Source organism: Aethalodelphis obliquidens, unplaced genomic scaffold, assembly GCF_003676395.1.
Source record: "Aethalodelphis obliquidens isolate GAN/ISIS:26980383/991018 unplaced genomic scaffold, ASM367639v1 scaffold7, whole genome shotgun sequence".
In the NCBI taxonomy this organism is placed as follows: domain Eukaryota; kingdom Metazoa; phylum Chordata; class Mammalia; order Artiodactyla; family Delphinidae; genus Aethalodelphis; species Aethalodelphis obliquidens.
Window position 1 is genome coordinate 67,932,126 of NW_020837951.1, and position 27,476 is coordinate 67,959,601.

Consider the following 27,476-nt stretch of genomic DNA (forward strand, 5'->3'; position numbering starts at 1 on the left):
TAAGTAGGTAATAGGATCAGGTTTGCATTTTTAAAAGATCATGTTTAATGTTAAAAAAAAAATCTCTTTGGCTTCTCTGCAGATTGAATTGGGGGCATCCAAAGTATGGATCTGCTTATTAGTTGGTTAGTGCATTGGTCCAAGTGATCAGTGGAAGTGACCTGGATTAGTTGGTAGTATGAATAGAAGAATGATTTTTAGGAGGCAGACTGAATAGAACTTGGCAGTTGAATATGGGATGTAAGATAGAGGGAGATGTCAAGAACAACTTTGAGATTCTTGTCTTTAACCACAGAGTGGATGGTTGTGCCCTTTATTGAGAAGGGAAACAGCAGAAAAGGAAAGGATCTAATTATTTGTTAAGGAAAAGATTTTTTGTTTTATTTATTTGTTAAAGTATAATTGATGTACAATATTTGTATGTTACAGGTGTACAACATAGTGATTCACAATTTTTAAAGGTTATACTCCATTTATAGTTATTATAAAATATTGGCTATGTTCCCTGTGTTGTATGTCCTCATAGCTTACTTATTTTATGCATAATAGTTTGTACCTCTTAACCCCCTACCCTTACCTAACCCTTGCCCCCTTCCCTCTCCCCACTTGTAACCACTAGTTTGTTTTCTATATCTGTGAGTCTGTTTCTTTTTTATTATATTTACTAATTTGGTTCACCTTCTAGATTTCATATAAAAGTGATAACATAGAGTATTTTTCTGTGTCTGACTTATTTCACTAAGCATCATACTCATCCATGTTGTTGCAAATGGCAGAATTTCATTCTTCTTTATGGATAAATAATATTCCATTGTGTATATATATATATATAGCAAAACTTCTTTATCCATTCATCGGTCAACCAGTTAGGTCTTGGCTATTGTAAATAGTGCTGCTGTGAACATTGAGGTGCATATATCTTTTTGAATTAGTGTTCTTGTTTTTTCCATATACATACCCTGGAGTGGAATTGCTGGATCATGTGGTTTCTCATAGTTTTTTGAGAATCCTCCATACTGTTTTCCATAGTGGCAGCAACAATTTACGTTTCCACCAACAGTGCACGAGGGTTCCCTTTTCTCCACACCCTCACCAACATTTGTTACTTGTGTTCTTTTTGATGATAGCCATTTTGACAGGTGTGAGGTTATGTCTCATTGTGGTTTTGATTTGTATTTCTCTGATGATTAATGATGTTGCGCATCTTTTCATGTGCCTGTTGGCCCTCTGAATGTCCTCTTTGGAAAATTGTCTAAGGAAAGGTTTTTTAAAATGAGAGAGACTTGAGTATACTGGTTACTAGCTAATAGAGAGGGAGTATTGTCCAGAGAACACTGAAAGGCCTGGAATCCCAAGGTGGGCTTGGCCTTAGATAGGAGGAGGGTCACACTCATTGTAAAACAAAGTAAGGAATAAATGATAGCTGCAGAAAGAGTCATAGATTTTATAGTGAAATAATGAAGGTAGTTCTCATTTAATGATTTTCATTTTCTCTGCAATATAAAGTATTATTATTCAGGGATGAGGGAGAGAACATGGAGGGAGAGTATTTAAACATTGGAAATAACTGTGAAAACACGGGTAAAGGGAAATTCAGACTCCAGAAATGTAGTGGGGTTGCTGGTCAGGGATGAAGGTATAAGCGGTTCTGATCCACCTGGTTATGTAACGGCGCCTCCTCCCAACCGCAGCTTGTGCTCAGCCACACTGGCGCAGATTCAGAGTAAGCAGGCAATACATTGCTCCAGGGCTAGGTCATACTAGATGAGTTTGACAAAAAGGCGTAAAAATTGAGAGTGTTGACAAGAAAGTAATTGAAATGATGTACACAGACATGGAATCAATATTTGAGAGAGAGAGACGTGAAGATAGGAGAGTGTACATAGAACGATCTTCTTCCTTACCCCATCCCCCACACAAAAGGCTTGGTAGGAAGAACTTAAGCATACCAGCTAGACAGGGGTAATGGTCAGGGAGTAATATGTAAATTAGAGATTTGGGAGGCAGAGCCGTTTACAGTGCTACCAAGAAAAGTCCAGGGAGTGTGTAACTATATGTAGAAGTTGGTGATTAAGGTGGAATAGACCACAGGTCATTGAAAGTTAAGGAATTAAAAACTCATTAAAATGTTGGATGGTTGGTCTTTATGGGTGTTGAAGAATGATGATGGTAGGAGTTGGAGAGGAGAAGACTTTGAATTAGGTGCCCTGATGTTCAGTGAATAAAGGGGAGAGGGTGTCCCTGAAGTCACTAGGTGCCTACAGTTAGTAGGGGAATGGGTGGAATAATAGCCAGATGAGCAGAGATTTTTACAAGATGATACAGAAATAATTGTGTGGTGGCATTGCAGAGGAAGGACTTGACCCTTCCTGCTTGTGAGTATGCAGAGTATCAGAAGTTTCTACTTGAGAGCTATAGGGCTAGAGGCTCCTTATAGGAGATGCAGATTTCAGTGAAAAGGTTAATGGTATAAGTTAAGGATTTTTGTGGTTGAATCAGGCAGAAGGGACTATGGTCCCTTAATATATATATTATAGAAGATATCTATTTTCTGTAATATATATATTTCTTTCTCTTTCCCTTTGTATATATATATATATAAAGAGAAAATAATATGGATATATGCAAGTTTAAAATAATTAATATAACATCTAGTTCCACTTTAAAATCTGAATTTAATTCTAATTTTATTTTCTTCAGGATTTTTAAAAAGTCGAGATCGTGCCTATACAAAATTCTACACCCTTTTAACCAAAACACAGATTTTTATTCGTTTCATTGAAGAATGTAGTTTTGTAAGTGATAAAGATACTGGATTGGCTTTTTTTGATGACTGCATAGAAAAGGTAAAAGTTTGTCCTATATGTCAGTATTAAGGAAAAAATTAAACAGTTTGTTTACCTTTATAATCATCATTGTTATTATTAGCCCAAACGACCTGAGGAAGGCATTATAGGTGGGGTGTGTGTGTGTACACATGCGAATGTCCGATTCTGGGCTTAATGTAAGAATTATTTTCCTTTGTGGCATCTAGTACTGCCATACATAGCTAATTTTTCTCTTTGAATCTCACTTTGGTTTTGTATTAAGTACTAAGAACATTTCATTGAAGCTCCTAAATTTTTTTTTTTTACGTGAATAAGATAAGATTTAGTAGTTCATTAAAAAAGTTTAGTTTTAGGAATTCCCTGGCAGTCCAGTGGTTAAGACTCCATGCTTTCACTGCTGAAGGCCTGGGTTCGATCCCTGTTCAGGGAACTAAGATTCCACAAGCCGTGCAGTGCAGCCAAAAAAAAAATCAAAAACAAAAAATGAACAAAACAAAAAGAAAGTTTAGCTCTATGGGTAATGGAAGTCCTGTGTTAAGTCCTGTGTTCTTTTGTTTTAATGTTTTTCCAAATACTTTTGCTAATATATTTCTTTTGTCCTAATGGAAGCTATTTGGAAATATGTTAAAATTTTTTTTTTTTTTCCGGTTTGCGGGCTTCTTACTGTTGTGGCCTCTCCCGTTCTGGAGCACAGGCTCCGGACGCGCAGGCTCAGCGGCCATGGCTCACGGGCCCAGCCGCTCCACAGCATGTGGGATCCTCCCAGACCAGGGCACGAACCTGCGTCCCCTGCATCGGCAGGCGGACTCTCAACCACTGCGCCACCAGGGAAGCCCACTTTTTATTTTTATTTTTTTTTTTTGTGGTATGCGGGCCTCTCACTGCTGCGGCCTCTCCTACTGCGGAGCACAGGCTCCGGATGCGCAGGCCCAGCGGCCATGGCTCACGGGCCTAGCCGCTCTGTGGCATGTGGGATCTTCCCAGACCGGGGCATGAACCCATGTCCCCTGCATCATCAGGCAGACTCTCAACCACTGCGCCACCAGGGAAGCCCCAGAAATATGTTAAATTTTAAAGCTTTACTCACCCATCGTAAGGAAGTTTAAGTTGATTTTTGACAGTTATAACTCACGTATTTTTTCTCATTTTTTAATAGAGCTCTTATTTTTGCTAAGTGGGTCTTGGGGCTGATTGTTTGTGCAAACTCTATACTATATAAAGTTGGAGATTTTATCCAAAAAAGGTAGAATATTATGATGTAATTTTTATAGTCTCCTAATGATTCCTGTATCTTAGAAGACTTGAATAATTTTCTCCCATTATATCCATGTGATCTAAAACTCCAGGAATATGATTAAAACTTTTCAACGTTTTTGTTTACTTAAATATTGATAGTCCATTATCATTCAGTTAGAGAGAAGCTTAGATAATATCAATCAGTAATGCAGGGGTTTAGTAATAATGAAATTTTTGATTTGAGAAGCCAGGTTCTCCTTGTGATTGCCCATCTTTTGCTGCTTCTTTTTTTAAAAAATTAATTAATTAATTTTTTATACAGCTGGTTCTTATTAGTTATCTGTTTTACACATATTAGTATATATATATGTCAATCCCAATCTCCTGATTCATCGCACTCCCTCCCCATCTTTTGCTTCTAAAGAGGGATTTATGAAGAAACCAGTCAAAATAAATTGCTTCTCTCTTAATAGCCGTAAGAGAAATATTATATTTTTATATTTTAGCCTAGTACTATGGAGCCTAGTAGCCTAGTAAAAGGATAGTTTTTTAAATAATAATTTAAGATAATCTCTATTAAATTCAGAGGAGACATTTTCACTAAGAATTTTTTTCTTTTTTTCTAGATGTTTCCTGATAAAGGCACAGAGAAAACAGATAAGGTATTTTTTCTTAAAGTTTTAACGTTTCAGAATCACGTCTTGCTTATATGCAAATTAATTGGAGAAAATAATTATTTTTAGGTTGATTTTGATTCAGCAGAAGACACCAAATTGATAGAGCTAGATGACTCACAGAAAAGTGAGCATACTGTGTTCATAATGCCACCCGAGCCACCGCCTGATGATGGAAAGGATCTGTCACCAAAGTACAGGTAACAGGAATTTTTTTAAACAGTTGTTTGGGCACAGCTTTAATAATTTGATCTTTTGTGATTATTAGTAGATACGTTGTATAGTAATCATTTGTGAAGGTCATTTTCAAAATGTATTTAGTGAACTAATGGAGATGAACATTTTATGGAGATATCACCAGGTATTGTAATTTAAGAATTGGACAGCCCCGTTGGAAGGGAAACCAGATGTTTATCACTGTTAACCTAAACATTTACCATATTTTAATCTTTAAAAATTTCATTTCTGAAGAAGAAAAAATTTACTTTTGTGAGGTTCCCCCTCCCTTTGGGGGATTTTGTTGTCAATATAAGGACTGTGAAATTCTTATGCATTAGTAATATATCAGAGAAAACTTAAAAGTAGAGGGCCAGGAATCATTCTTTATTAAAATAAACTTATAGGATTTGGATGGGAGTCTTTTAAGAAATTAAAATGTTTGATTGTTTATTATTATGATCATTTGAATACCATTTAATAGGTTTAGAAAATCAAACAAAAAAACTAGCATATCGTTTTAGCACCAATACTTAATGTCTGTTAACAATTATATGTATATCTTTTTTGTCTTTTTGTACATAAATTTGCATTTACTATACTTAAAACAAGTATTAGTTCATCTTGCGCATATTCTTTGTGACGTGTGTTTGCCTTTAATGGTCTGAACATTTTTCCATGCCAATATATATTTTTGTGCCATTCATTTTAAATAACCACATTGCATGCATTTATTGTGATTTGTTAAACTAGTCTCCTGTGGATTTATTTATAGTTCTTTGCTATCTCTACCTTTGTGTGTATGCACAGTTATTTTCTTTGGCTGTATTCATAAAAGAATTTCTGGGGCAAAGGGAATATAAAATAAGTGTTTTCCAAAAATATAGAATTAATATATAATCTCACCAGGACTCCATAAGAATGAAAAATGTATACCTGAGATTGAGTGGTTTAATTAAGTATATTTTGATTGCATGTTAATTATAGGACTCTTTTTTAATTTGGCTTTGATCATTATGCATTGGAATGCAGATATTGACAAATAAGTAAATCAAATAGGAAAGGCAATATATTTCAGAAGAAGATTGGCCAAAGGAAATAACTAGGCAATTTCTGAGAAGAAATCCCAATAGTTGATAATATGAAAGTATGTTAAGCTTTTGTAGTATTTAAAGAAATGCAAACCAAATGAGTAGTAGAAGCATTTTTAATCTATCAGCTTGAGAATATGCTATCCTTCTAGTTAGAGTGTATGTAAGTATAACCTCTCTGGAAGTAATTTGATGGTGATTATAATAATTTTTATTTTCTTGATAAATATTTACCATAGAAAACTCTGTTATTGGGCATTATTCTAAGAAATTAAGTAAAAGTATTCACAAAGATAAATGTACAAAGATACTTAATTGCAGAAATTGAGAAATAACCTAAAAATGTCCAACAGTAAAGAATTGGTTAAATTATGGCACATCCCTAATATAAAAATATTTGGGATTTTTTCCTTGTAAATGTGAATGCAAGGTACTTTTATAAAGAAAAACAAAATTACAAAGTATACTAAAAGTTATCTTTTAATATAAATTATCATTGAACACATGGGTCCTGTTGAAAGGGTTACTAATTCTGTCAAGATGTCAGGGTTTTCTGTGTTCTAGGGATTGATTGAAAATAATAGGATGCAGAGGAGCCAAAGTTTCCATGTAGATAGTCTATGTATCTTATAATTGCATCATCTTATATTTTTGAAAAAAAAATTTCTATACAAGGATTTTGGAAAATAATGTTGGGTACTTTTGAGGTTTAGTAATATTCACCTAAATTCTGGCATAATATTAAGAGTTAATGTACTTTAAATCAGCAGTTCTATTTTTGCTTTTTATTTTAGTTACAAATACTTTCCAAGACTGGACCTTAAGCTTTTTGACAGACCACAGGAGTTGAAACTTTGTTTTAGTAGACACCCTACTGGGAGTAGCATTACAAACAGTCCAGCTCTCATGGCTAAGAGAACTAAACAGGTCAGATATTCTTTATCTAATTTAAAATGTAAACTATGTATATGTGATATGCAGCTCATAGTTTAGACTTGTCACCCACAGCAATCATTTGAAGACCCACTATGGTTGTTAATGAATTAAAATCGATTTCTTGCAACCCTACTTATAATATTGAGGCTGAAGTTTTTGAATGCTTATGTTTATGTTCTAAGAGAACCTTGGGAACTAAATACACTTAAAAAAAAAACTTTATTGAAACATAATTCATATACCATACAATTCACTTGTTTAAGTATACTCACTGGCTTTTAGTATCTTCACAGGGTTGTGCAGCCACCATCACAATCAATTATAGAACATTTTCATCTCCCTAAAAAGAAAGCCTGTGCCCTTTAGCTGTTAACCCCCCGGTTCCTCCATCTTCCACAGCCCCGGGCAATCACTAATCTATTTTCTGTGTCTATAGTTTTGCCTGTTCTGCGCATTTCATAAAAATGGAATTGTACATATGTGGCATTTTGTGACTGGCTTCTTTCACTTAGCCTAATGTTTTTAAGGTTCATCTGTGTTGTAGAATGTATCAGTATTTCATGTATTTTTATTGCTGAATGATATTCCATTGTGTAGAATATTTTATTTATCCATTTATGTACATGTGGGTGGTTCCTACTTTTCGGCTGTTATGCATAGTACTGCTGTAGACATTTGTGTACAAGTGTTTGTGTGGTTATATGTTTTCATTTCTTTGGGTTATATGCCTAAAGTAGAATTGCTGTGTCATATAGTAACTCTGTGTTTAACCTTCTGAGAACTTATCAGACTGTTTTCCAAAGTGGGTACACCATTTAAAATTCCCACCAGCAGTCGGAATTTTACCACATCCTTGTTAATTCTTGTTATCTTCTGTCTTTTTGATTATAGCCATCCTAACGTATATGAAGTGGTATCTCATTGTGATTTTGATTTTTCCTCATGGTTAATGTAAATATATTTTCTACTGAATATTACATTCTAAGGGGAGTTAACTTAGGACAACCTAGACATATTGTTTTAATACTATATCTGATTTAGGTATAAAGAGTTAAACTATGGTTAGGTGTGAGTTAAAATTGAACATCCTTTATACATATACTGATATTTTGGGGGTCTACAAAACATGGAAAATTTCAGAATGAAATTCTCAGTTCAGGTTTTACCAATTCATGTACAGTCCCTCAAATCCTAGGGGTAACCTGAGGTGATCCTTAATCCCATATACTACACAATTCTCTCAGTGTTGTCTGAGGGGAATTTTTTTTTAACCATTATCAGCTTAATAAAGGCAAGTTTTTTTAATGTGACAATTTTGCTACTACATCTTTAAATCTCATTTTCACCAGAATTTTTTTTCCAGGCAAGTCTCTTGGAAATAGAGCTCATAACAATATGTTTATTTAGGACACATCCAGCAGAGGGATCTTTAGTGCAAAGCAGACAGTGGCAGTCTGACATGTGTGGAGGGCTCTATAGTTTCTGGGAATATGTAGAGTTTGATAACGCTCAGCAGGTGACTTTGATACCTTTTTCTCTCTTCCACCTAAATCAGAATGAAAATCAGAACTAGAAAACATGCCATAAAACTGTTAGGTAGGAAGGTCTGTGATCTTTCTCAGAGTATGTTGCCTGCAAAGGAATAGGTCTTTTTAACGAATCAGTCAGTGGAGGAATTAACACAGAAGGTAGAGTGGAAATCTTGGTGGGGAATAGCCTAGGGCATCTTAAACTTTTTATCAGGCGGAAGAGGGAGAAGACTCTGACTTTTCAAGAATGATTCTATAGAACTATAAGCTATAAATGAAATCCCTTTCATTCATCAAACATATGAGTGCCTTCTGTGTGAGGGGCACTTAGTTACCCATTGTATTATAATAATATGAATGATCTCTGCTTTTAAGGAGTTTCTAGTCTATTAGGAGACACCTGCTTGCCAAATAGTTAAAATACAGTATAAAGTGCTTCTATAGAAAGAACCATGGGGCACTAAGTAGGAAGCCATTCACAAAAGCAAAACTATGAAATGCTTGATTTTAGAGTCAAATTTTACATTAAATTCCTCTCTTCCTTTTACTTCTCACTTTTCCTGTCATACTAATGAATTTTAGTGAATGGCATGATGTTTTATTTATTCTCTTTCTAGGAGATAAAAACAGCTCAAAAGTTGGCGAAGAGATGTTATACAAATCCACCACAATGGGCCAAGTGTCTCTTCAGTCACTGTTACAGTTTATGGTTTATTTGTCTCCCAGCCTATGTTAGAGTTTCTCATCCTAAGGTCAGAGCACTTCAGCAGGCATATGATGTACTTATTAAGATGAGGAAAACAGATGTGGATCCTCTAGATGAGGCAAGTATAACAAATTGAGTTATTGTTACTAAGATAAATTTTATTTGTATTTTTAAGAAAATTTAGGTCTCAGTTGCTTTCCAGTATCCTCGAATATTTTCATTAAGTAGGAAAGGTAAAATTGTTATCCTGTTTCATAGAGCTAATACTTATTATTTTAAAATACATTTATTTTAAAATTATTCCTTTAAAATGCAGCAGAGGGCTTCCCTGGTGGCGCAGTGGTTGAGAGTCCGCCTGCCGATGCAGGGGACACGGGTTCGTGCCCCGGTCTGGGAAGATCCCACATGCCGCGGAGCGGGTAGGCCCGTGAGCCATGGCCACTGGGTCTGCGCGTCCAGAGCCTGTGCTCCGCAACGGGAGAGGCCACAACAGTGAGAGGCCCGCGTACCGCAAAAAAAAAAAAAAAAAATGCAGCAGAGACTGACTTCCTTAGACCAGACTGTTTGCCCTTGATAAATAGAAAAAAATATTGACTTAATTTTATTCTCAAGATAACTTTATTAGGAAGCAAATAGGCCTTTAGTAAGTGGCTCTCCACTTAGGACCTGTGTCCTAGGTGAGTTACATAAACTATCTGTGTTTCAGATTATGTGTCTGAAAATGGAGGTCTGAGTTTCTCAACCTTGGCACTGTTGACATTTTGGCCCACATCATTTTTTATTGTGGGGTCCTGTCCTGTACGTGGTAGGATGTTTAGCAGCATCCCTGGCCTCTGTGCACTAGGTGCCAGTAGCTCCGTGCAATCAACAATGTCTGCAGACATTGCCAGATGTCACCAGGGGGATAAAATTGCCCCACTGAGGTATATAATATTTAGTTCCTATCCTCAAATGGTTAATTTGACAGTTAAATCAGTTAATGTACATAGTGTGCCTAGACGAGTACCTGGCTGATGGTAAGCGCTCAGTGTACAGTGTGCTACATCTCTTAAGCCTCAGAACCATCCGCAGAGATAGGTAGTGGTATTATCCAACTAACGGTTAAAGAAACTGAGTTACTTATTTAGCTCTTCTCGTTGCTGTTTTTCCCTTTAAAAGTTACTTTTGGTGTTAAAATAACTAAAATGATTATTTAGAACCGCATTAGAATTTAAAATGAAGTTGGAATAAAAATTCAGAGTAATGGGTGTTTGGGGAGAAGGAGAGAGCACCAGGTTAGAAGAGAAATGCGATTGAGGAGGGGCACATTATAGGCTTCAGCAATAACTGTAATTTTCTCCTCTTATAAAATAAAAAAGGTCTGAAACTGATAAAGCATGTACGTTATTAAGATTTGATAATGCTTGTGAGCACACTAAAACTCATTTTTCTCTAAGTATTATCTGTATGTTTTAAAAAACTTTTCAAATGAAAAGATAAAGTTATGAAACAAGTAAAATATCCATTCTCACATTTGATTACATTTTCTCTCATCTGATGTTAATAAAGCTATTTGGAGGGCTTCCCTGGTGGCGCAGTGGTTGGGAGTCCGCCTGCCGATGCGGGGGACGCGGGTTCGTGCCCCGGTCTGGGGGGATCCCACATGCCGCGGAGCAGCTTGGGCCCGTGGGCCATGGCCACTGGGCCTGTGCGTCTGGAGCCTGTGCTCCGCAACGGGAGAGACCGCAGCAGTGAGAGGCCCGCGTACTGCAAAAAAAACTATTTGGAAATTAAAAGTGCTTGATCAGAATTAGTGTTTTGTACCTCATACATTTTAATGTTTTAAAAAACTTATTCTGATAGAGATATATCTAAGATAATATATCTAAGATAATATATCTAAGATATATTTTAAGATGTGCTTTAACTTTGTGCAAGCACAGAATATTTTTAATGTGCTTTAGAGTATGCTCTATGAGAGAGCTAGTATTAATTTTGTTACTGCACTCTAAACTCAAAGCACAATACTTGATTAAGTTTCCTTGATAAGTTCATAAGACAAATTGCCTGAAAAATAGTCTCCTCTATAGATATTAAGGTTCTAAGGTAGTCTTTGTTACAAGTAATTACATTCTCCTGTTTTCTAACATGAGCAATTATGACTAGTAAGCTAAAAAAGTCTTTTAGACTTTTTTCCCAATAAACACTCTGATAGGAGGCTTAAAAATTTGGAGGTTAATTTGTTGTATTCCTACTTCTAACAAGTTATATCGACAGATTTGTAGTCACCTGAAGTAATTACATCTCTACAACTGGAAGAAAGAAATGTTTCTTCATTTTAAAACTTAAGGATGCATATTTGCTTGGCATATTTGATGCATTTTATTTGTTTATTGATTACACATAGAATAGCACATTAAAATTTTCACAGTATTTTTATGTACATTATTTCCTTTGGTATTCCCAGCAACTCTATATTTTACAAAGAAAGAAATTTGAAACTTAGATGAAATGACACACACATAAGGCCACCTAGCAAGGAAGTGGTTTTGATTTTTAGGTTCATACTCCATTAGAACCCACTGTCTCATTCATATGCTTAATGTTTTGACAGCTTTGTGTTCTACATGTTATGTTTGCAGAAGTTGTAATAACGTAGATTTTTAAATACAACTAGTAGAGACCCAGAAATAGCATATGCCATGTAGGCTAAATTAAAGTTACAATGCATAATGTGTTTTGCTTTTAATACTATTTATTAAATTTTTAATGGAAATGAAATGTTTGTGTCAAGCTTATCTCACCTTGTCTCATCAGTCTATTCATATAGATATTGTTGTACATTGCTGAGTAACAAACCACCCCAGAACTTAGTGGCTTAAAATAACCATTTTATTAAATCTTACTATCTTATTTGCTGAAAATCCAGGAAGAATTTACGGTAATTTTTCTGCTCCACATTGTATTACTTAGAATCACTTGGTTGTAATCAGTTGCTAGCTGGTCTGGTCTAGAAGGTCCAAGACAGCTTAACTCACATGCAGCCAGGTACCTTGGCAAGGTTATCTGGAAGGCTGGGCTCAGGTGGACCCCTCTTCCTCCATGTAGTCTCAGACCTCTCCATGTGGTACTTGGGCTTTTCTCATAATAGCTTAGCACTCCAAGAGCATTTGTTTCAAGAGGAAGTGGAAAGTGACCTTTCTTAAGGCTTAGGCCAGGAAACTGGTACAGTTGTCACTTCAGGCAAATTCTATTGGTCATGCAATCTCAGAGGCTTTCCCCCTCAATTAAGGGGAAGGGACATAGACTTCTCATGGGAGGAGCAGCAAAGAGTTTGTGGCCATCTTTTATCTAACATAGATATCCAAAAGGTATCATGTTGTAGGCAACAAAATACTGCAATTAAAAAATTATATCCCTGGCATTATTACTGTTTCTTTAGTTTGATGCCTGGCTCTTATACCGGTAAGCCTGGAAGTTTGGAGGAATAGTTTGTAGACTTCAGAATAAATTAATTGTCGAGAATGGTTTTGGAAAATTTTAGATTAATCCCAGTTTGACATAGAAAGTGATTTACTTCTTCATGACTCGTAGAATCTTAGAATTGAATAGGACCTCAAGATATTTTAGTAAAACTTCAACCTAAACCTGAGATGTTGAAAGTCTGTAATATATGGGACCTTGCCTGTGCTTGAGTTGGCTTTGTTAGAAAGTTTGTGTTTTATGCTGAGTTCAGTTCCACCTCCCTGTGGCTTTTTTGGGACTGCAGAAGCTGTTTACTGCTTCTTTCAAGTGACAACTCTTCAGATATTTGAAGAACTCTTGTGCCACATTCTTCTTAATCGCATCATACATCTTACCTAGTTCTCCCATTTGTTCCTAATTTATGTAGTTTCCTAACACTTCTTTAACCTAGTCATTTATGAAGTTACTCTAACAGTTTCTGAACTCCTCTGCTCCTAAATTAAACTTTCCATTTCTAGCTGTAGAGTACTCATCATCCTCTGCCTCTTCACATCTCTTTCCCTACTTCATCTCTTGAATAAAATACGCTTTCTCAAATCTATTTACTTTCCCCTTTAGTAGAGAGTGCAGCTTGGCTTTATGGTACTCACAGTTCTTAAACAGCTCTGTTATAAACAGAGGACATTTTACAAGTCCCAAGAAGAGTATCTTTTTTATGTATCTTTTCTTATTCTCAGATTAAGCTCTAGTAGTCTTTGGCTGCCTTGTTCACTGCTTTTGTAAACTGGCTCACCTCTTTGCCAGGGATCCATGAGATTCCTGTTTCATTCTTCATGGTTTCTACTGTTGTCTTCCAAATGTGATATTCTAACTTTTAGGAGTTCCCCATTGAGTCGTCCTCTTCTGATCAAATTTAGCCCTCTTCAGTAAACACATATTCTCAGAAAAGCCTTTGCTAATAATATTACAGTGTTTTTAACTTTCTTCTCATACTTTTTTTAAGACACGGGTTCATAGAATTATTTTTGTTATGTAGGCATTCTGGAGATGCTGCTTTTAATTCCTTTGGCATAAAATACAGAACATGATTTGGGAGAGAGCTATTTTAATCATGCTTGATTTTAAAAATGAATTCCTTCTCATATTATAGAAAATAATAGTTGTTTTCTTTGTGTAAACTTAGTTACTGAAACAAACGGCACACATGCCCATAGGTCTTATGTGGAAAAGTTAATAATGCTGGTACTTCCATTGATGAATACTTTTAAAAAATAGTTTACCGAGACTCTCAAACCAGAACAAAGGAGAAAATAGTAATAACTATTGCTTAATAACTTTGAAAAGAAGAATTGAGTAAAGTCATTTAAAAATCTCTACAAGTCACAGACTAATATGCTAACTATTAATGCTTTGATGTTATTTTTTGTTAGGTGTGCTATCGAGTAGTAATGCAGCTTTGTGGACTTTGGGGTCATCCTGTCTTAGCAGTGAGAGTTTTATTTGAAATGAAAACTGCTAAAATAAAGCCAAATGCTATTACTTACGGCTATTATAATAAGGTGAGTAGGACTGACATTAGGCAATATATGCTGCTTATTAAGATTGATAAATTTATTATGCCTTTTATTTAAGAAACTTTTTTTAGACGTTTTGGGGTAGAATTCTTTTTGTATATATTATATGTGTATGTATTTTTTCAAAATTCAAATATTCCTAATAAAGATTATTTTAACCTTTATTTTACCTTTAGGTAGTTTTGGAGAGCCCGTGGCCTAGCAGTACCCGCAGTGGTATCTTCTTATGGATGAAGGTACGGAATGTGGTACGTGGCTTGGCACAATTTAGGCAGCCACTTAAAAATACCGTGCAAAAGTCACAGGTCTCCTCAATATCAGGTAATAAATGTGGTTGGAAAGATACTTTCTTGCTGAACCATAAGCTTTATAGACATATGAATTTTTACTTATATGAGGCAGAAAACGTAAATGAAATTCTAGTTTTGATATTTTCATATACTACTAAAGATAGAGGTTGCCTAGTCCAGAATTATTTTCTTCTCTCACAAATTTAGACAGTATTCTGCAACTTTAAATGAACTGTGAGTCACTCATGTTTAGTTTCAGAGATTACCAGTGCATGAGTTATTGAACTGCTGTTGTCCTTATCTTTAGCTCCTCAAAATGCCACAGGTGGAAGTGATGGGGACACGGTGAGCCACGGTAGTGTGGATAGTTCTAATGATGCTAACAGTGGGGAGCACACAGTCTTCGTCAGAGATTTAATCAGTCTTGATTCCACTGATAATCACTCTAGCACAGGTACTAAAATCTGGATTTTACTAACCCTTCACTTACTCTCATGTTAAGTCTTCCATTTTTTAAAAAAACTTTTACCTTCCTCTCTCAAGTTTGTGCAATATGAATACCTAAAAAATACCATATATAAATAAGGGGAGAAAGTACACCTCTGATTGCAGATCACTTCTCTTATTTCCTATAGTATAAAATAAACTTGGGAGTGCTGTGCAAAAGGCTCTTACATGGTACTTCTTTGTGTTCGTTCATCATTAATTTGTGAAAGTATATGATACAATTGTTAGGAATTGTGAGCTGAGGAACTTGACTGTTAGTGACACAATTGCAAATCTTCTTTTCATTAAGTGGATAATATTTATTAAAGATTTGAGATTATGAATATTAAAGAGGGAAGAAAATAAGTCACACACCACGAGAAAAACGTATTCTTTGCATAGTCATTACTTTAAATGACACTTTTTAAAATCTGAGAAACTACTGAAACTGCTTTTACATACAAAGCTATGGGCGTAATCTCTGTCCTCTGAAGTTAGAAATAAGCTTAATTAAAGTAGCACGTTGAGCAGATATATGTGTGTTGCACATCCTTCTCGTGTTTTTCTTTTTTGTTGTTATTGTTAATATCTCAAGCTTTTCTTTAAAAAGAATTCTGAGTCTAATTCCTGTGCTTCATCTGATGAACTTGTCTCAATGACTGAAGTTTCCTTTTCTCTGCTCTTTGTTGCTCTGCTTTTTGCTCTGTGCTGTTTCTTGGTGCTGCATTTGTCCTTGGCTGTCATGGTGTGGGGTGCAGACAGACTTGTGTGACGTGAAGCTATGGATACACGTGTGCATTAATTCTACCCTTGAATGTTAACCACTTCAGGTAATTTCCCATTTATTAGGTTAAATTTTGCTGACATGCAAGGGTGGGGGAGAGGCCTTTTGTTATATTTTAAGTACTGTTGCAAGTGGAAAGCAATTTTAGTTTTCTTGGCTTTTTCTCCTTCAGATACGTGTAATCATATACATACTACTGAAAATACCCAACTAACGCTTTATGATCAATTTGCAAAGCATATTTATCTTAATTGAAAATATGCTATGCCTTGCTACAATTCTTATTTTGAGGGTGGTTTGTAGCATCATTGAGTCAAATAGTTTTATGAGCGTTAAAGATTTCAGTATTCCAGCTGTTAAGGTGGTTTTTGCTTGCTAAAACTGAACTGCTGATTCTTGTGCTAAAAACTATCCCCATAATTACAGAAGCATGTATAAATTGGTGAAAGTCAACATAAAGCTGTAAGTCGCAATCCTGTTTGTAAATTAAATTTCTTTCAACATGTGGGAATTTTCATGAGACTTTCATTTGAAAACCACCTTATTTTATTTCCTCCTGTATTTTTTTCCTAGTGCTTATAGAATAAATGGATTTCATTTATGGAAAATCAAGAAAATAATTTGTGGTATGAAACCATTTCACTAATAATAATAATAATAGATAAACACTCTCCTTATCTCTCTGGATTTTTAAACTTGTCTCCTTTAAAGGCAAAAAAAAGATTTACTAGTAATTCTGGGAAACTGCATAAAGATTCCATATTCCCCAGTTGGGGAAGAAACTTCAGATCCCTTTTTCATATATTTCTTTTAAGCTACATTTCAAATGACTGAAGCTCTGATACTGAATTTACAGTGATTATGTGTCTCTGTAGAGTTTCTGGTGATATCATCTGATATTTTTGGAGACTTCCAGCCCAGATGCTTAAGTTACTCTTTTCATTAAGGATTATCTCACAGAATCTTTCCACTTAGTACCTGATACTGAGTCACTTAGCTTGTTGAGGGCATATCTGGGTTTAATCAGTTTACTCAGTTCCCAGTCTAGTGTCCATTTCATGGCACCGTAATGCTTTACCAGACTTTCTGAGGGGGGCCAATAAAAAAAAAAAAAAAATGACTGAAAGAAGTCATTCTAAATAGCAGTATTTTTTTTAATTAAAAATTTTTTTAATCAAAGTACAGATTTACAGTATTGTGTTAATTTCAGGTGTACAGTTATATACACATACACACACACACACATATATATTCTTTTTCAGATTCTTTTCCCTTATAGGTTATTACAAAATATTGAGTATAGTTCCCTGTGCTATATAGCAGGTCCTTGTTGGTTATCTAAATAGCAGGTTTTTTTAAAGCTTAATTCTTTTGTTATATGGCGAACCCAAAGTTTGAAAGGCAGTTTAAAAAGTGGTAGAAAGTGAAAAAATAGAAAGTGGGGGCTTCCCTGGTGGTGCAGTGGTTGAGAGTCCGCCTGCCGATGCAGGGGACACGGGTTTGTGCCCCGGTCCGGGAGGATGCCACATGCTGCGGAGCGTCTGGGCCCGTGAGCCATGGCCGCTGAGCCTGCGCGTTGGAGCCTGTGCTCCGCAACGGGAGAGGCCACAACAGTGAGAGGCCCTCGTACTGCAAAAAAAAAAAAAAAAGTGGTAGACAGTGGAAGGCACTATATTTTTTGTTTTATGTGTTTTTCATTGACATCCTTTATAATGATCTCCTGGTAACTTGCCTTTATTTCAGTTTTAATTTTAAACTTATTAAATGTTTCAAGAATAGTACGAAGAACTCTTGAATAACTTTTATTTAGATTCATTCACTTTTAGTTTGACACATTTGCTTTATCAGTTTCTTTCTGTACACATGCACTTTTTTCCCCTAAATTATGTGAGAGCAGATTGCATACATCTTGCCCTTTTACCTCTTAATACTTCGGTGGTATTTGCTCTTACATAACCACAGTATAGTTTCCAAATTCAGGAAAACATTGTTCTACTTCTTTAATGTATAGTCTGTATTCCAGTGTTGTCAGCTATAATGTCCTTTGTGGTACTTTAACTCCTCTTTAGTCTCCTTAACCAGGCACAGTTCCCCACCTTTTCTTTGTCTTTCGTAACCTTGACCTTTTTGAAGAATAAGTCCAGTTATTTTGTGGAATGCTGCCAAATTTGAGTTTGTCTGATGTTCCCCTGTGATTAGATTAGGTTATGCATCCATGGCTCTTCTACAAAAATTATGTTAAGTCCTTCTGAGATTATCACAACCCAGAGGCACACAATGTCTGTCTGCCCCTCATTGGTAATGTTAATTTTGATCACTTGATGTCAGTGTTCGGTTTCTATTAGTTACCATTATCCCCCTTGCAGATAATAAGCTATTTGTGAAGAGACACTGAGACTATGCAACAATATCTTCTTTTTCATCACACTTTCTCTTTTAAATTTATCATCCATTGATGATTCTTGCCTGAACCAATCGTTTTACTGTGATGGCTATAAGGTGGTGATTTTGCCAACTCTATTGTCCCCTCACATTTATAAGATAATATTCTTTTGAATGTTCTTTAGAAATGTCCTCTCATGTTTTTGAGCACTTGCTTTCTTGCATAGCAAAACGTTCCTGGCTCATTCTTGTACCTTCCCTGACTGAGCTCTGCAATCGGCCTTTTCTTCAAGGATCCCAGGTTCCTTTTAATGGGCAATAGATTTTAGAAACGAAGGTCTGGGCTCTAGAAATGCTTACTCCCTCCAGGGTGTTGTCGTTCTAGACTTTTTCAGCAGAGGGAGAAAAAATGTGTATGTATTTTAGAAATACTTCTAATTCCAAATCAGCCCCACAGGTTTTTCTTTGCCTTCCTTCATTTCACTTTTTAAAGATCTCTCTTCTTCCACAGTAAGAATCTTAGCTCCCAACATCATCACATGTACTCATTTGCTCAGTCCTACAGTGCACATAATATAATTTCAGAATTGCTATACCCATTCCCCTGTGAGAAATAAACCTAAGGAGTTTAGGATTTGACTGTTACCCCCCATGACTAGGGTATATACTCAGAATAATGTGTTAAAAGTTACACATTACATTAGTCCTCCCCCATCCTTTCAGTGTGATCATGTTATTCATAAACAATTGGTTTTGTTTGTTTCCGTGTGCATTCAGTTTTAGTTACACCCTGGCCCTCAGTTTTGCTGATTTAAGTTTTTGAACTTGTAGAAGTTAATACATTTCCAAAAATAAAAACAATATGATAACCATATTTAGAGAAGTTTCCTCTCTCTCAATCCCTTCCGTCCTATTTTCCCCCATCCCTTGTAGGTAACCAGTTTTATTGTTTTCTGGTTTATTATTCCTGCATTTCTTTTTGCAAAAGTAAGCAGATATATGTTTATTTCCACTTCTTTCTTACGCAAAAGGTAGCATTCTGTAGATGCACTCCAAAAGAAAGTTTCAAAACATCTTATCCAAATCTACTAATTTATAGATAAGGAAATTAAATTAAGATTCACTGCTTCCAAGTGTGTAATGGTTTTTAGTCTTTGATGTTCCTGTTTCTACTGTTCTTTGATTCTTACCATTGTTGTAAAATGTTTTGTGTGCTTCATGAGCTTTCTTCTCCTCTTTTTTTACAAGTTTAATTGTGTAAGTTGGTGGAATTTCCTTTTGACATTTTATAGCTGGACTATAAATATATGAAAACATTTATATATCAGCCTACATTCTTTTTAACAGGTGGTCAGTCTGACCAAGGCTATGGGTCTAAGGATGAACTTATAAAGGATGATGCAGAAATTCATGTGCCTGAAGAACAAGTATCAGGAGACTTGATAACCAAAACAAAAGTGGAAACAGAAGGTTCAGTACTGATGTTTACTAGCTTTACTTAGAAAAATACCTATAATAATTAAAAGTCTTATTTGATAATTTTGGTGATAATTTCCAGAAATGTAAAGTCTGGGCTTATAAGATACTATGTACTCTTATATATGATAGATTTTTGGTAGTCTCTGAATTTTAGAATTTAAGAGATCTTTAGAGACTCTGTAGGTCAGCCCTCAACTTTGTAGGAAACTGCAGCCCATCAAGGTGTTCATTTGCCAGTGTTAAATAACTACTTTGTGACAGAACCAGGACTAAACTCTGAGTCATCAAACTTGTATTCCAGTGTACCTTTGATTTTCAAATGCTCTTTCACTAGAAGTCCTTCAAATATCTAAGTCGATAATTTTCATTCGTAGGTTCCAATATAGTCTGTGTAGTTTTCCTTTTTTTAGGGGACTCATTGAGATAGAAATGAGAAATGATTTGTAGTAGTCATTTTAAGGAAATATGGAGAAATATTTTGGCTTTTTGATAATACGATGGTCTTCCTATCTTCTTACAAAAAAGTACAGTTTCTTTAATGACGTCACTTACTTTATGCTCTAGAATTATGCAGAAGCAAGCCCCTCTCCTACTTGACAAGTGATGAGGAGTGTGACAGAAGGCCAGAGCCTTAATTTATTCGCTCAGGAATGCTCAAGTTAGGATTATGAATGTTAAAATAAAGCATTTATTTCAGTCAGTACTGGCAACATTTATGGCATAAAAGAAATCAGTAATAAAATAGAGAAAAAGTATTCACCCCCACTTAGAGAAAAAGTACATAAAATATATTAAAAAAATACTTCGTTTCTGTTCAATACTGGCAAAAATAGGAATGATAACATCCAAATATTTTTTCCCAGAGGTATGCGATGTCTCTGCTGTTGTGGCCAAACATTCACAACCTAGTGCAGAGCCCCCGAGTCCTCCTGAGCCTCCTGCATGGGGTGGCAGTATTGTGAAAGTTCCATCTGGTATATTTGATGTCAATGGCAGGAAAAGTAGCACTGGTGAGTCTTTACATATTGGTTATCACATATTTAAAATACACTTCTATAGGTACATGTGTGTCTTTAATGACATTATAACTTGCTAACTTAATTGTAATGAACATGCTAAAGAGCCAGAAGTAAGCTGAATCCTATAAATGTGCTAAAGAAGAAATTAAAATAGTTATTTAAAGATAATTCATTTTTAAAAGGAAGGGTATTAAGTGTGTTTAGTTGTTATTTGGAATACCTTTTCTTATTATAGTGCTTGTTCTGAGTTCCATCCTCCTTTCCTGTGGTTGATAATGAGAGAGGACTGTAGGACGGGCCTGCTATACTCATCCTAACAGAGAGGCAGTTACCTGGTCAAATTCCAAAGGGCTTGTGTGTGGCAGGGTAACTCCTAAGCCTGAAGGGAAATGGAAGAAAAAGATTCACATCACTTAACGTTCTGCACAAAAATACCAGCGGGTCTTTAATTTTTGCCCAATTATTCTAGGTACCCTGAGCCACTTTCTATTTATGGTTAAGTATTTGTAATGAATAACTCTGTTGTGTGTGACTCCCATGAATTTGTGTTTACTGCCTTCAATTATGTGTAGTCCTCCCAAGTACCCTTAAAGCATACGTCTTAAGTGTATGATTTTAAAAGACAATGAAATTGGCCTGCATCATTTGCCTTTTGTTAGTAGTAGCTACAGTTCACTTCCCTAAAGTCAGCAGTCTATCTGTAAGTGTATCTATTGTATGACTTTATAGAAATTAATTCGCTCAGCTTTTTAAGTCAATGTGGAAATACTCCTTATTCCTAAAGTTGTTTTTTTTTTTTTAAATTGTGATACCAAGTTCGGTTATTTTACAGGGAGTGAGGGGGTAATGTTTTGCTAATGAGGTGGAGCTACAGATGTTTTGAAAAAAATAATTGATATATATATTCTTTATCCCATTTTCCCAGCCTATTGATAGCAGGTTAAAAAAAAAAAGGGCAGTTTTCTTCATCAGACGTTTAGAATCTTCTCAGAATATTGAAATGGACATGGTCTGGGGACTGGTGCATTTTCTTCTCTTTTTATTGATCTTATTTCCATGTTACTTTTTTTTTTTTTTTTTGCGGTATGCGGGCCTCTCACTGTTGTGGCCTCTCCCGTTGCGGAGCACAGCCTCCGGACCCGCAGGCTCAGCGGCCATGGCTCACGGGCCCAGCCACTCCACGACATGTGGGATCTTCCCAGACCGGGGCACGAACCCGTGTCCCCTGCATCGGCAGGCGGACTCTCAACCACTGCGCCACCAGGGAAGCCCTCCATGTTACATTTTGATGTAGGAAGATTTGTTCTATTAAGAAAAGAGGAGGTGGTAATGAGGCTTTTTCCAATATATCAAACAGTCAATTTTATTTTAAAATTGAACAAAATGTGACACTAAATTTCCTAGAAATGATATGAGAACCAGTAAATTTGCAAAGATCTTTTCTCAAATATTGTTAAAAGTTTTCAAAGCAGGTACAAACTTCAGAGTTATAAAATAGGCTAATTTAATTCCCTTAAATGCTTTAAAAATATCTCTAAATGCTTATTATTCTGTTTAATTGGAAAGATTATGATTATTAATAGATACCAATTTGGAATATTAAAAAGAACCTTGAAATCAATTTGGAAGATTAAAAAAAAAGATCTTATCATAATGACAACTTTCCCTTCCAAACTCCCAGGTCATTATACTTTTTAAAAAACCAATTAGAGGGCTTCCCTGGTGGCACAGTGGTTGAGAGTCCGCCTGCTGATGCAGGGGACGCAGGTTCGTGCACTGGTCCGGGAAGATACCACGTGCCGTGGAGCGGTTGGGCCCATGAGCCATGGCCGCTGAGCCTGCACAGGCTGGAGGGGCCACGGCAGTGAGAGGCCCGCGTACCGCAAAAACAAAACAAACAAACAAACAAAAAACAAAAATATGAGAATCCTAAATATGAATGGGTAGACTTAAGTTCTGCTAATGGTGCAACTAGAAATAGCTTTTGGTCTTGGCGTGGAAAAAATTGCATGGTAGCAAAGAGTTAACGACTGCCTGCATCCCCCAAAGGTGGGGGAGGTTCCTACAGACACTGGCATAATTTTGTTCCACTTGCTCAAACAAGATTGACCTCTGTGAGGGCTGGGATTATGTCCGTTTTATTCTCCATTGTATTCTTAGCACCTCACATAGTGGGTGCTAGTAGGAATTCAGATATTTGTTGAAGGAATAAACATATCTGAAAAAATTTTGGCTATTCAGATTTTAGCAGGCTTCTTGGAATCTGCCGATTCTAAGCGCACCATTCTAGATCCTTTTACTTTGGAGAAGTAAGGCTTTGGCTATAGCAAATATATAATTTCTCTATGATTATGAATTTGCTTTCTGCAGGGTAGATTCCTGGCAAATACTTGTTGAATTAGATATATGAAACCCAAGATAGAAGAGATTATTTCTTTTTAGGCCTGCTATTTAATGTGGAATATATTTCTTAAACTGAAAATAAAACTCTTAAAATATAAAACATGTTTATAGATGTATATTTATTGATAGATGTGATATCTTTAGTGAACAGTACAGGTATATACAGTATATATTGCACGATCTTTTTTAAAAATGTGTGTATATGCATAGAGGATGAAAGGCAGATTATACATTAAAATGTTATCTCTGAGAGGCAGGGTTGAACGGAGTAATTTTTGGACTTTTTCTGTATACCATCTTACCTTTCTGAATCTTTTACTTTGAGTATGTGTCACTTTCAAAAATTAGAAAAAAACATTTTTATAAAAGTTACATCAGAAAATAGAGATTTATTTTTAATATTGCACTTTCTCTTTTTAGGTAGTACACCAAATGTACTGTTTTCTACTCAAGATCCAGTTGAAGATGCAGTCTTTGGCGAAGTTACTAATCTCAAGAAGAATGGTGATAGAGGAGAAAAAAGGCAAAAGCATTTTCCGGAGAGAAGCTGTAGTTTTAGTTCTGAAAGTCGAGCAGGAATGTTGCTTAAGAAGAGCAGTTTGGATTTAATTTCAAGTGAAGTGGCTATCATGATGGGAGCAGATGCCAGGATTCTCACAGCAGCACTGACGAGTCCTAAGACTTCTCCACTTCATATCGCAAGAACCCATAGCTTTGAGAGTATTAGCTGTCATCCAGCTGACACTAGGACTCGTGTGTCTGAAAGCACTTGGGATTCTGAGCACAGATCTTCATCGGTGTTAGAGATGCTTGAGGAAAGCCAAGAGTTCATAGAACCTGTGGTTGATGAAAATGTAGCTAAAACTCCTGTGACAAAGGATACATGTGACAGCCTACAAAATGACAGTAATCAGTCCAGAGACTTGAAAGCAGGATCCAAGGATCTATTAAATAAGAGAAGTAGTTCATGTGGTGGTGCTAAAGCTATTGAGAGGGAAGATGTTGAAACTGGACTAGATCCTTTGTCACTTTTAGCCACTGAATGTATAGGAGAAAAAACTCCTGATTCAGAAGATAAGTTGTTTTCTCCAGTTATTGCACGTAATCTGGCTGATGAAATTGAAAGCTATATGAATCTAAAGAGTCCCTTGGGTAGCAAGTCTTCTAGTATGGAACTACATGGAGAGGGAAACAGAGAGCCTGGCACTACCAGTGCATTTATTCACCCTTTAGAGAGGAGATCAAGCCTACCTTTAGATCATGGTCCTGCAGCACAGGACAGTCCTGAAAGTGAAAAGAGCTCCCCTGCAGTGTCCAGATCTAAAACTTTTACTGGGCGTTTCAGGCAACAAACTCCCTCTCGAGGTCATAAAGAACGTTCAGCTTCTTTATCAGCACTGGTCCGTTCTTCACCACATGGCTCATTGGGTTCTGTGGTAAATTCTTTGTCAGGGCTAAAGCTGGACAATCTACTCTCAGGGCCCAAGATGGATGTGCTAAAATCTGGTATGAAGCAAGCAGCTACAGTAGCCAGTAAGATGTGGGTAGCTGTATCATCTGCCTACAGCTATTCAGATGATGAGGTAAGAGTGTCTTATGTGTGTCATCTGTCTGATGTTGGAATGTTTGGAGTATTTTTTAATATATACATTATTATTTAGATATTTCTGGTCACTTTTTTATATTTTAAAACATGCATATCCTACTTTCTTGAAATGACTTCAACATACATGTAAGGAAATTAATAATGAAGAAATAGAATATCAGGACTACTTTATAATTCCACAGCCCAGTCTAAACTAACACATTAAGTCTATTGATTTGAAAGAACTAATGATTAATGTTTGATTTAATAATGTTATATTTGCATAGCACTTCACTTTTTAAATAGCTTTCACCTGTGTTATCTCTTTAAGATATGTGATGTCACTCTACAACTTAATCAGTAGATTTCATACTGCACAACAAAAAACTGCTAACTATTTATTTATTTATTTTGGCTGCACGGGGTCTTAGTTGCAGCACGTGGGATCTTCGTCGCGGCATGTTTAGTTGTGGTATGTGGGATCTTTAGTTGCAGCATGCAGACTTCTTAGTTGCGGCATGCATGTGGAATCTAGTTCCCCAACCAGGGATCGAACCTGGGCCCCCTGCATTGGGAGCACAGAGTCTTACCCACTGGACCACCAGGGAAGTCCCCCAAACTGCTAACTTTTTATTGAAGTTCAGTTGACCTACAGTACTGTATTAGTTTCAGGTGTACAGCATAGTGATTCAGTTTTTGCGCATTATATTCCATTATAGGTTACTACGAGATACTGCGTATAATTTCCTGTGCTAGAAAGTAAATTCCTGTTGCTTATCTATTTTATGTATAGTAGTTTGTATCTGTTAAACCCATACCCCTAATTTGTCCGTCTCCCCTTCCTCTTTGGTAACCATAAGTTTGTTTTCTATTTCTTTGAGTCTGTTTCTGTTTTGTATATACATTCATTTGTATGACTTTTTAGATTCCACATATGAATGATATCATACAGTATTTATCTTTCTCTGTCTGACTGACTTCACTAAGCATTAATATTCTCTAGCTCTCTCCATGTTGCTACAGATGGCAATATTTCATTCTTTTTAACGGCTGAGTGATATTCCAGTGTGTGTGTATGTGTGTATCACATCTTCATGATCCAGTCATCTGTTGATGGGCACTTGGGTTGCTTCCATGTCTTGTCTATTGTACACAGTGCTGCTATGAACATTGTGGTACATGTCTCTTTTTGAATTAGTGTTTCCTTTTTTTCCTGGATATATACTCAGGAGTGCAATTGATGTATCTTATGGTAGTTCTATTTTTAGTTTTTTAAGGAACCTCCATACTGTCTTCCATAGTGGCTGCACCAATTTACATTTCCATAAAAAATGTATGAGGACTCCCTTTTCTCCACATCCTCTCCAGCATTTGTTATTTGTAGACATTTTGATATAGACATTTTGACAGGTGTGAGGTGATACCTCTTTGGGGTTTTGATTTGCAATTCTTGAATAATTAGTCATGATGAGCATCTTTTCGTGTGCCTGTTAGCCATCTGTATGTCTTCTTTGGGAAAATATCTATTCAAGTCTTCTGCCCATGTTTTGATTGGATTGCTTGGTTTTTTTTATATTAAGCTGTATCAGCTGTTTGTATATTTTGGGTAAGTTGCATCATTTGCAGATATTTTCTCTGATTCCATAGGTTGTCTTTTTGATTTGTTGATGGCTTCCTTTGCTGTGCAAAAGCTTTTAAATTTAATTAGGTCCCATTTGTTAATTTTAGGGGACAGATCCAAAAAATACTGCTATGATTTATGTCAAAGAGTGTCCTGCCTATGTTCTCTTCTAGGAGTTTTATGGTTTCAGGTTGTATATTTAAGTCTTTAATCCTTTTTTTTTTTTTTTTTTTTTTTTTTGCGGTATGCGGGCCTCACTGCTGTGGCCTCTCCCGTTGCGGAGCACAGGCTCCAGACGCGCAGGCTCAGCGCCATGGCTCACAGGCCCAGCCGCTCCACGGCATGTGGGGTCGTCCCGGACCGGGGCATGAACCTGTGTCCCCTGCATCGGCAGGCGAAGTCTCAACCACTGTGCCACCAGGGAAGCCCCTTTAATCCATTTTGAGTTTATTTTTGTATATGGTATGAGGGAATTTTCTAATCCCATTGTTTTGCCTGTAGCTGTCCAGTTTTCCTAGCACCACTTGTTGGAAAAACTGTCTTTTCTCCATTGTATTTTCTTGCCTCCTTTGTCATAAATTAATTGATTGTAGGTGCGTGGGTTTATTTCTGGGCTCTCTGTTCTGTTCCATTGATCTATGTATCTGTTTTTTTGTGCCAGTACCACACTGTTTTGTTTACTGTAGCTTTGCAGTATAGTCTGAGGTCTGGGACGTTTATACCTCCTGCTTTGTTCTTTTTTTCTCAGGATTGCTCTGGTAATTTGGGGCCTTTTGTGGTTCCATATAAATTTTAGGATTATTCTATTTCTGTGAAAAATGATAGGGGATGCAATCTGTAGCTTTCTTTGGGTAGTCTGGCCTTTTTTTTTTTTTGCGGTACGTGGGCCTCTCACTGTTGTGGCCTCTCCCATTGCGGAGCACAGGCTCCAGACGCACAGGCTCAGTGGCCATGGCTCACGGGCCCAGCCGCTCCGCGGCATGTGGGATCTTCCTGGACTGGGGCACGAACCCGTGTCCCCTGCATCGGCAGGTGAACTCTCAACCACTGCGCCACCAGGGAAGCCCCTGTGTGGCCATTTTAATAATACTGATTCTTCCAATCCAAGAGCATGGGAATATCTTTCCATTTCTTTTAATCATTTTCACTTTCCTTTATCAATGTTTTATAGTTTTCAGTGTATAGGTCTTTAA

General features: G+C 36.4%; 1 protein-coding gene across 3 annotated transcripts in view; it reads left to right on the forward strand.

Moving 5' to 3' along the window:
* Positions 1 to 27,476, forward strand: part of DENND4C (DENN domain containing 4C) — a 128,119-nt gene that overhangs the window by 72,302 nt on the left and 28,341 nt on the right. For 2 of the 3 annotated variants that reach the window (XM_027105936.1, XM_027105937.1), the window contains exons 13-23: positions 2,701 to 2,846; positions 4,691 to 4,726; positions 4,808 to 4,938; positions 6,840 to 6,972; positions 9,128 to 9,334; positions 14,091 to 14,219; positions 14,411 to 14,555; positions 14,832 to 14,978; positions 19,524 to 19,646; positions 20,519 to 20,665; positions 23,498 to 24,660. In XM_027105936.1, coding sequence (XP_026961737.1) covers positions 2,701 to 2,846; positions 4,691 to 4,726; positions 4,808 to 4,938; positions 6,840 to 6,972; positions 9,128 to 9,334; positions 14,091 to 14,219; positions 14,411 to 14,555; positions 14,832 to 14,978; positions 19,524 to 19,646; positions 20,519 to 20,665; positions 23,498 to 24,660 — 2,507 coding nt within the window. The remainder of the gene's footprint in view (positions 1 to 2,700; positions 2,847 to 4,690; positions 4,727 to 4,807; positions 4,939 to 6,839; positions 6,973 to 9,127; positions 9,335 to 14,090; positions 14,220 to 14,410; positions 14,556 to 14,831; positions 14,979 to 19,523; positions 19,647 to 20,518; positions 20,666 to 23,497; positions 24,661 to 27,476) is intronic. The other variant, XM_027105938.1, reaches the window with a different exon arrangement.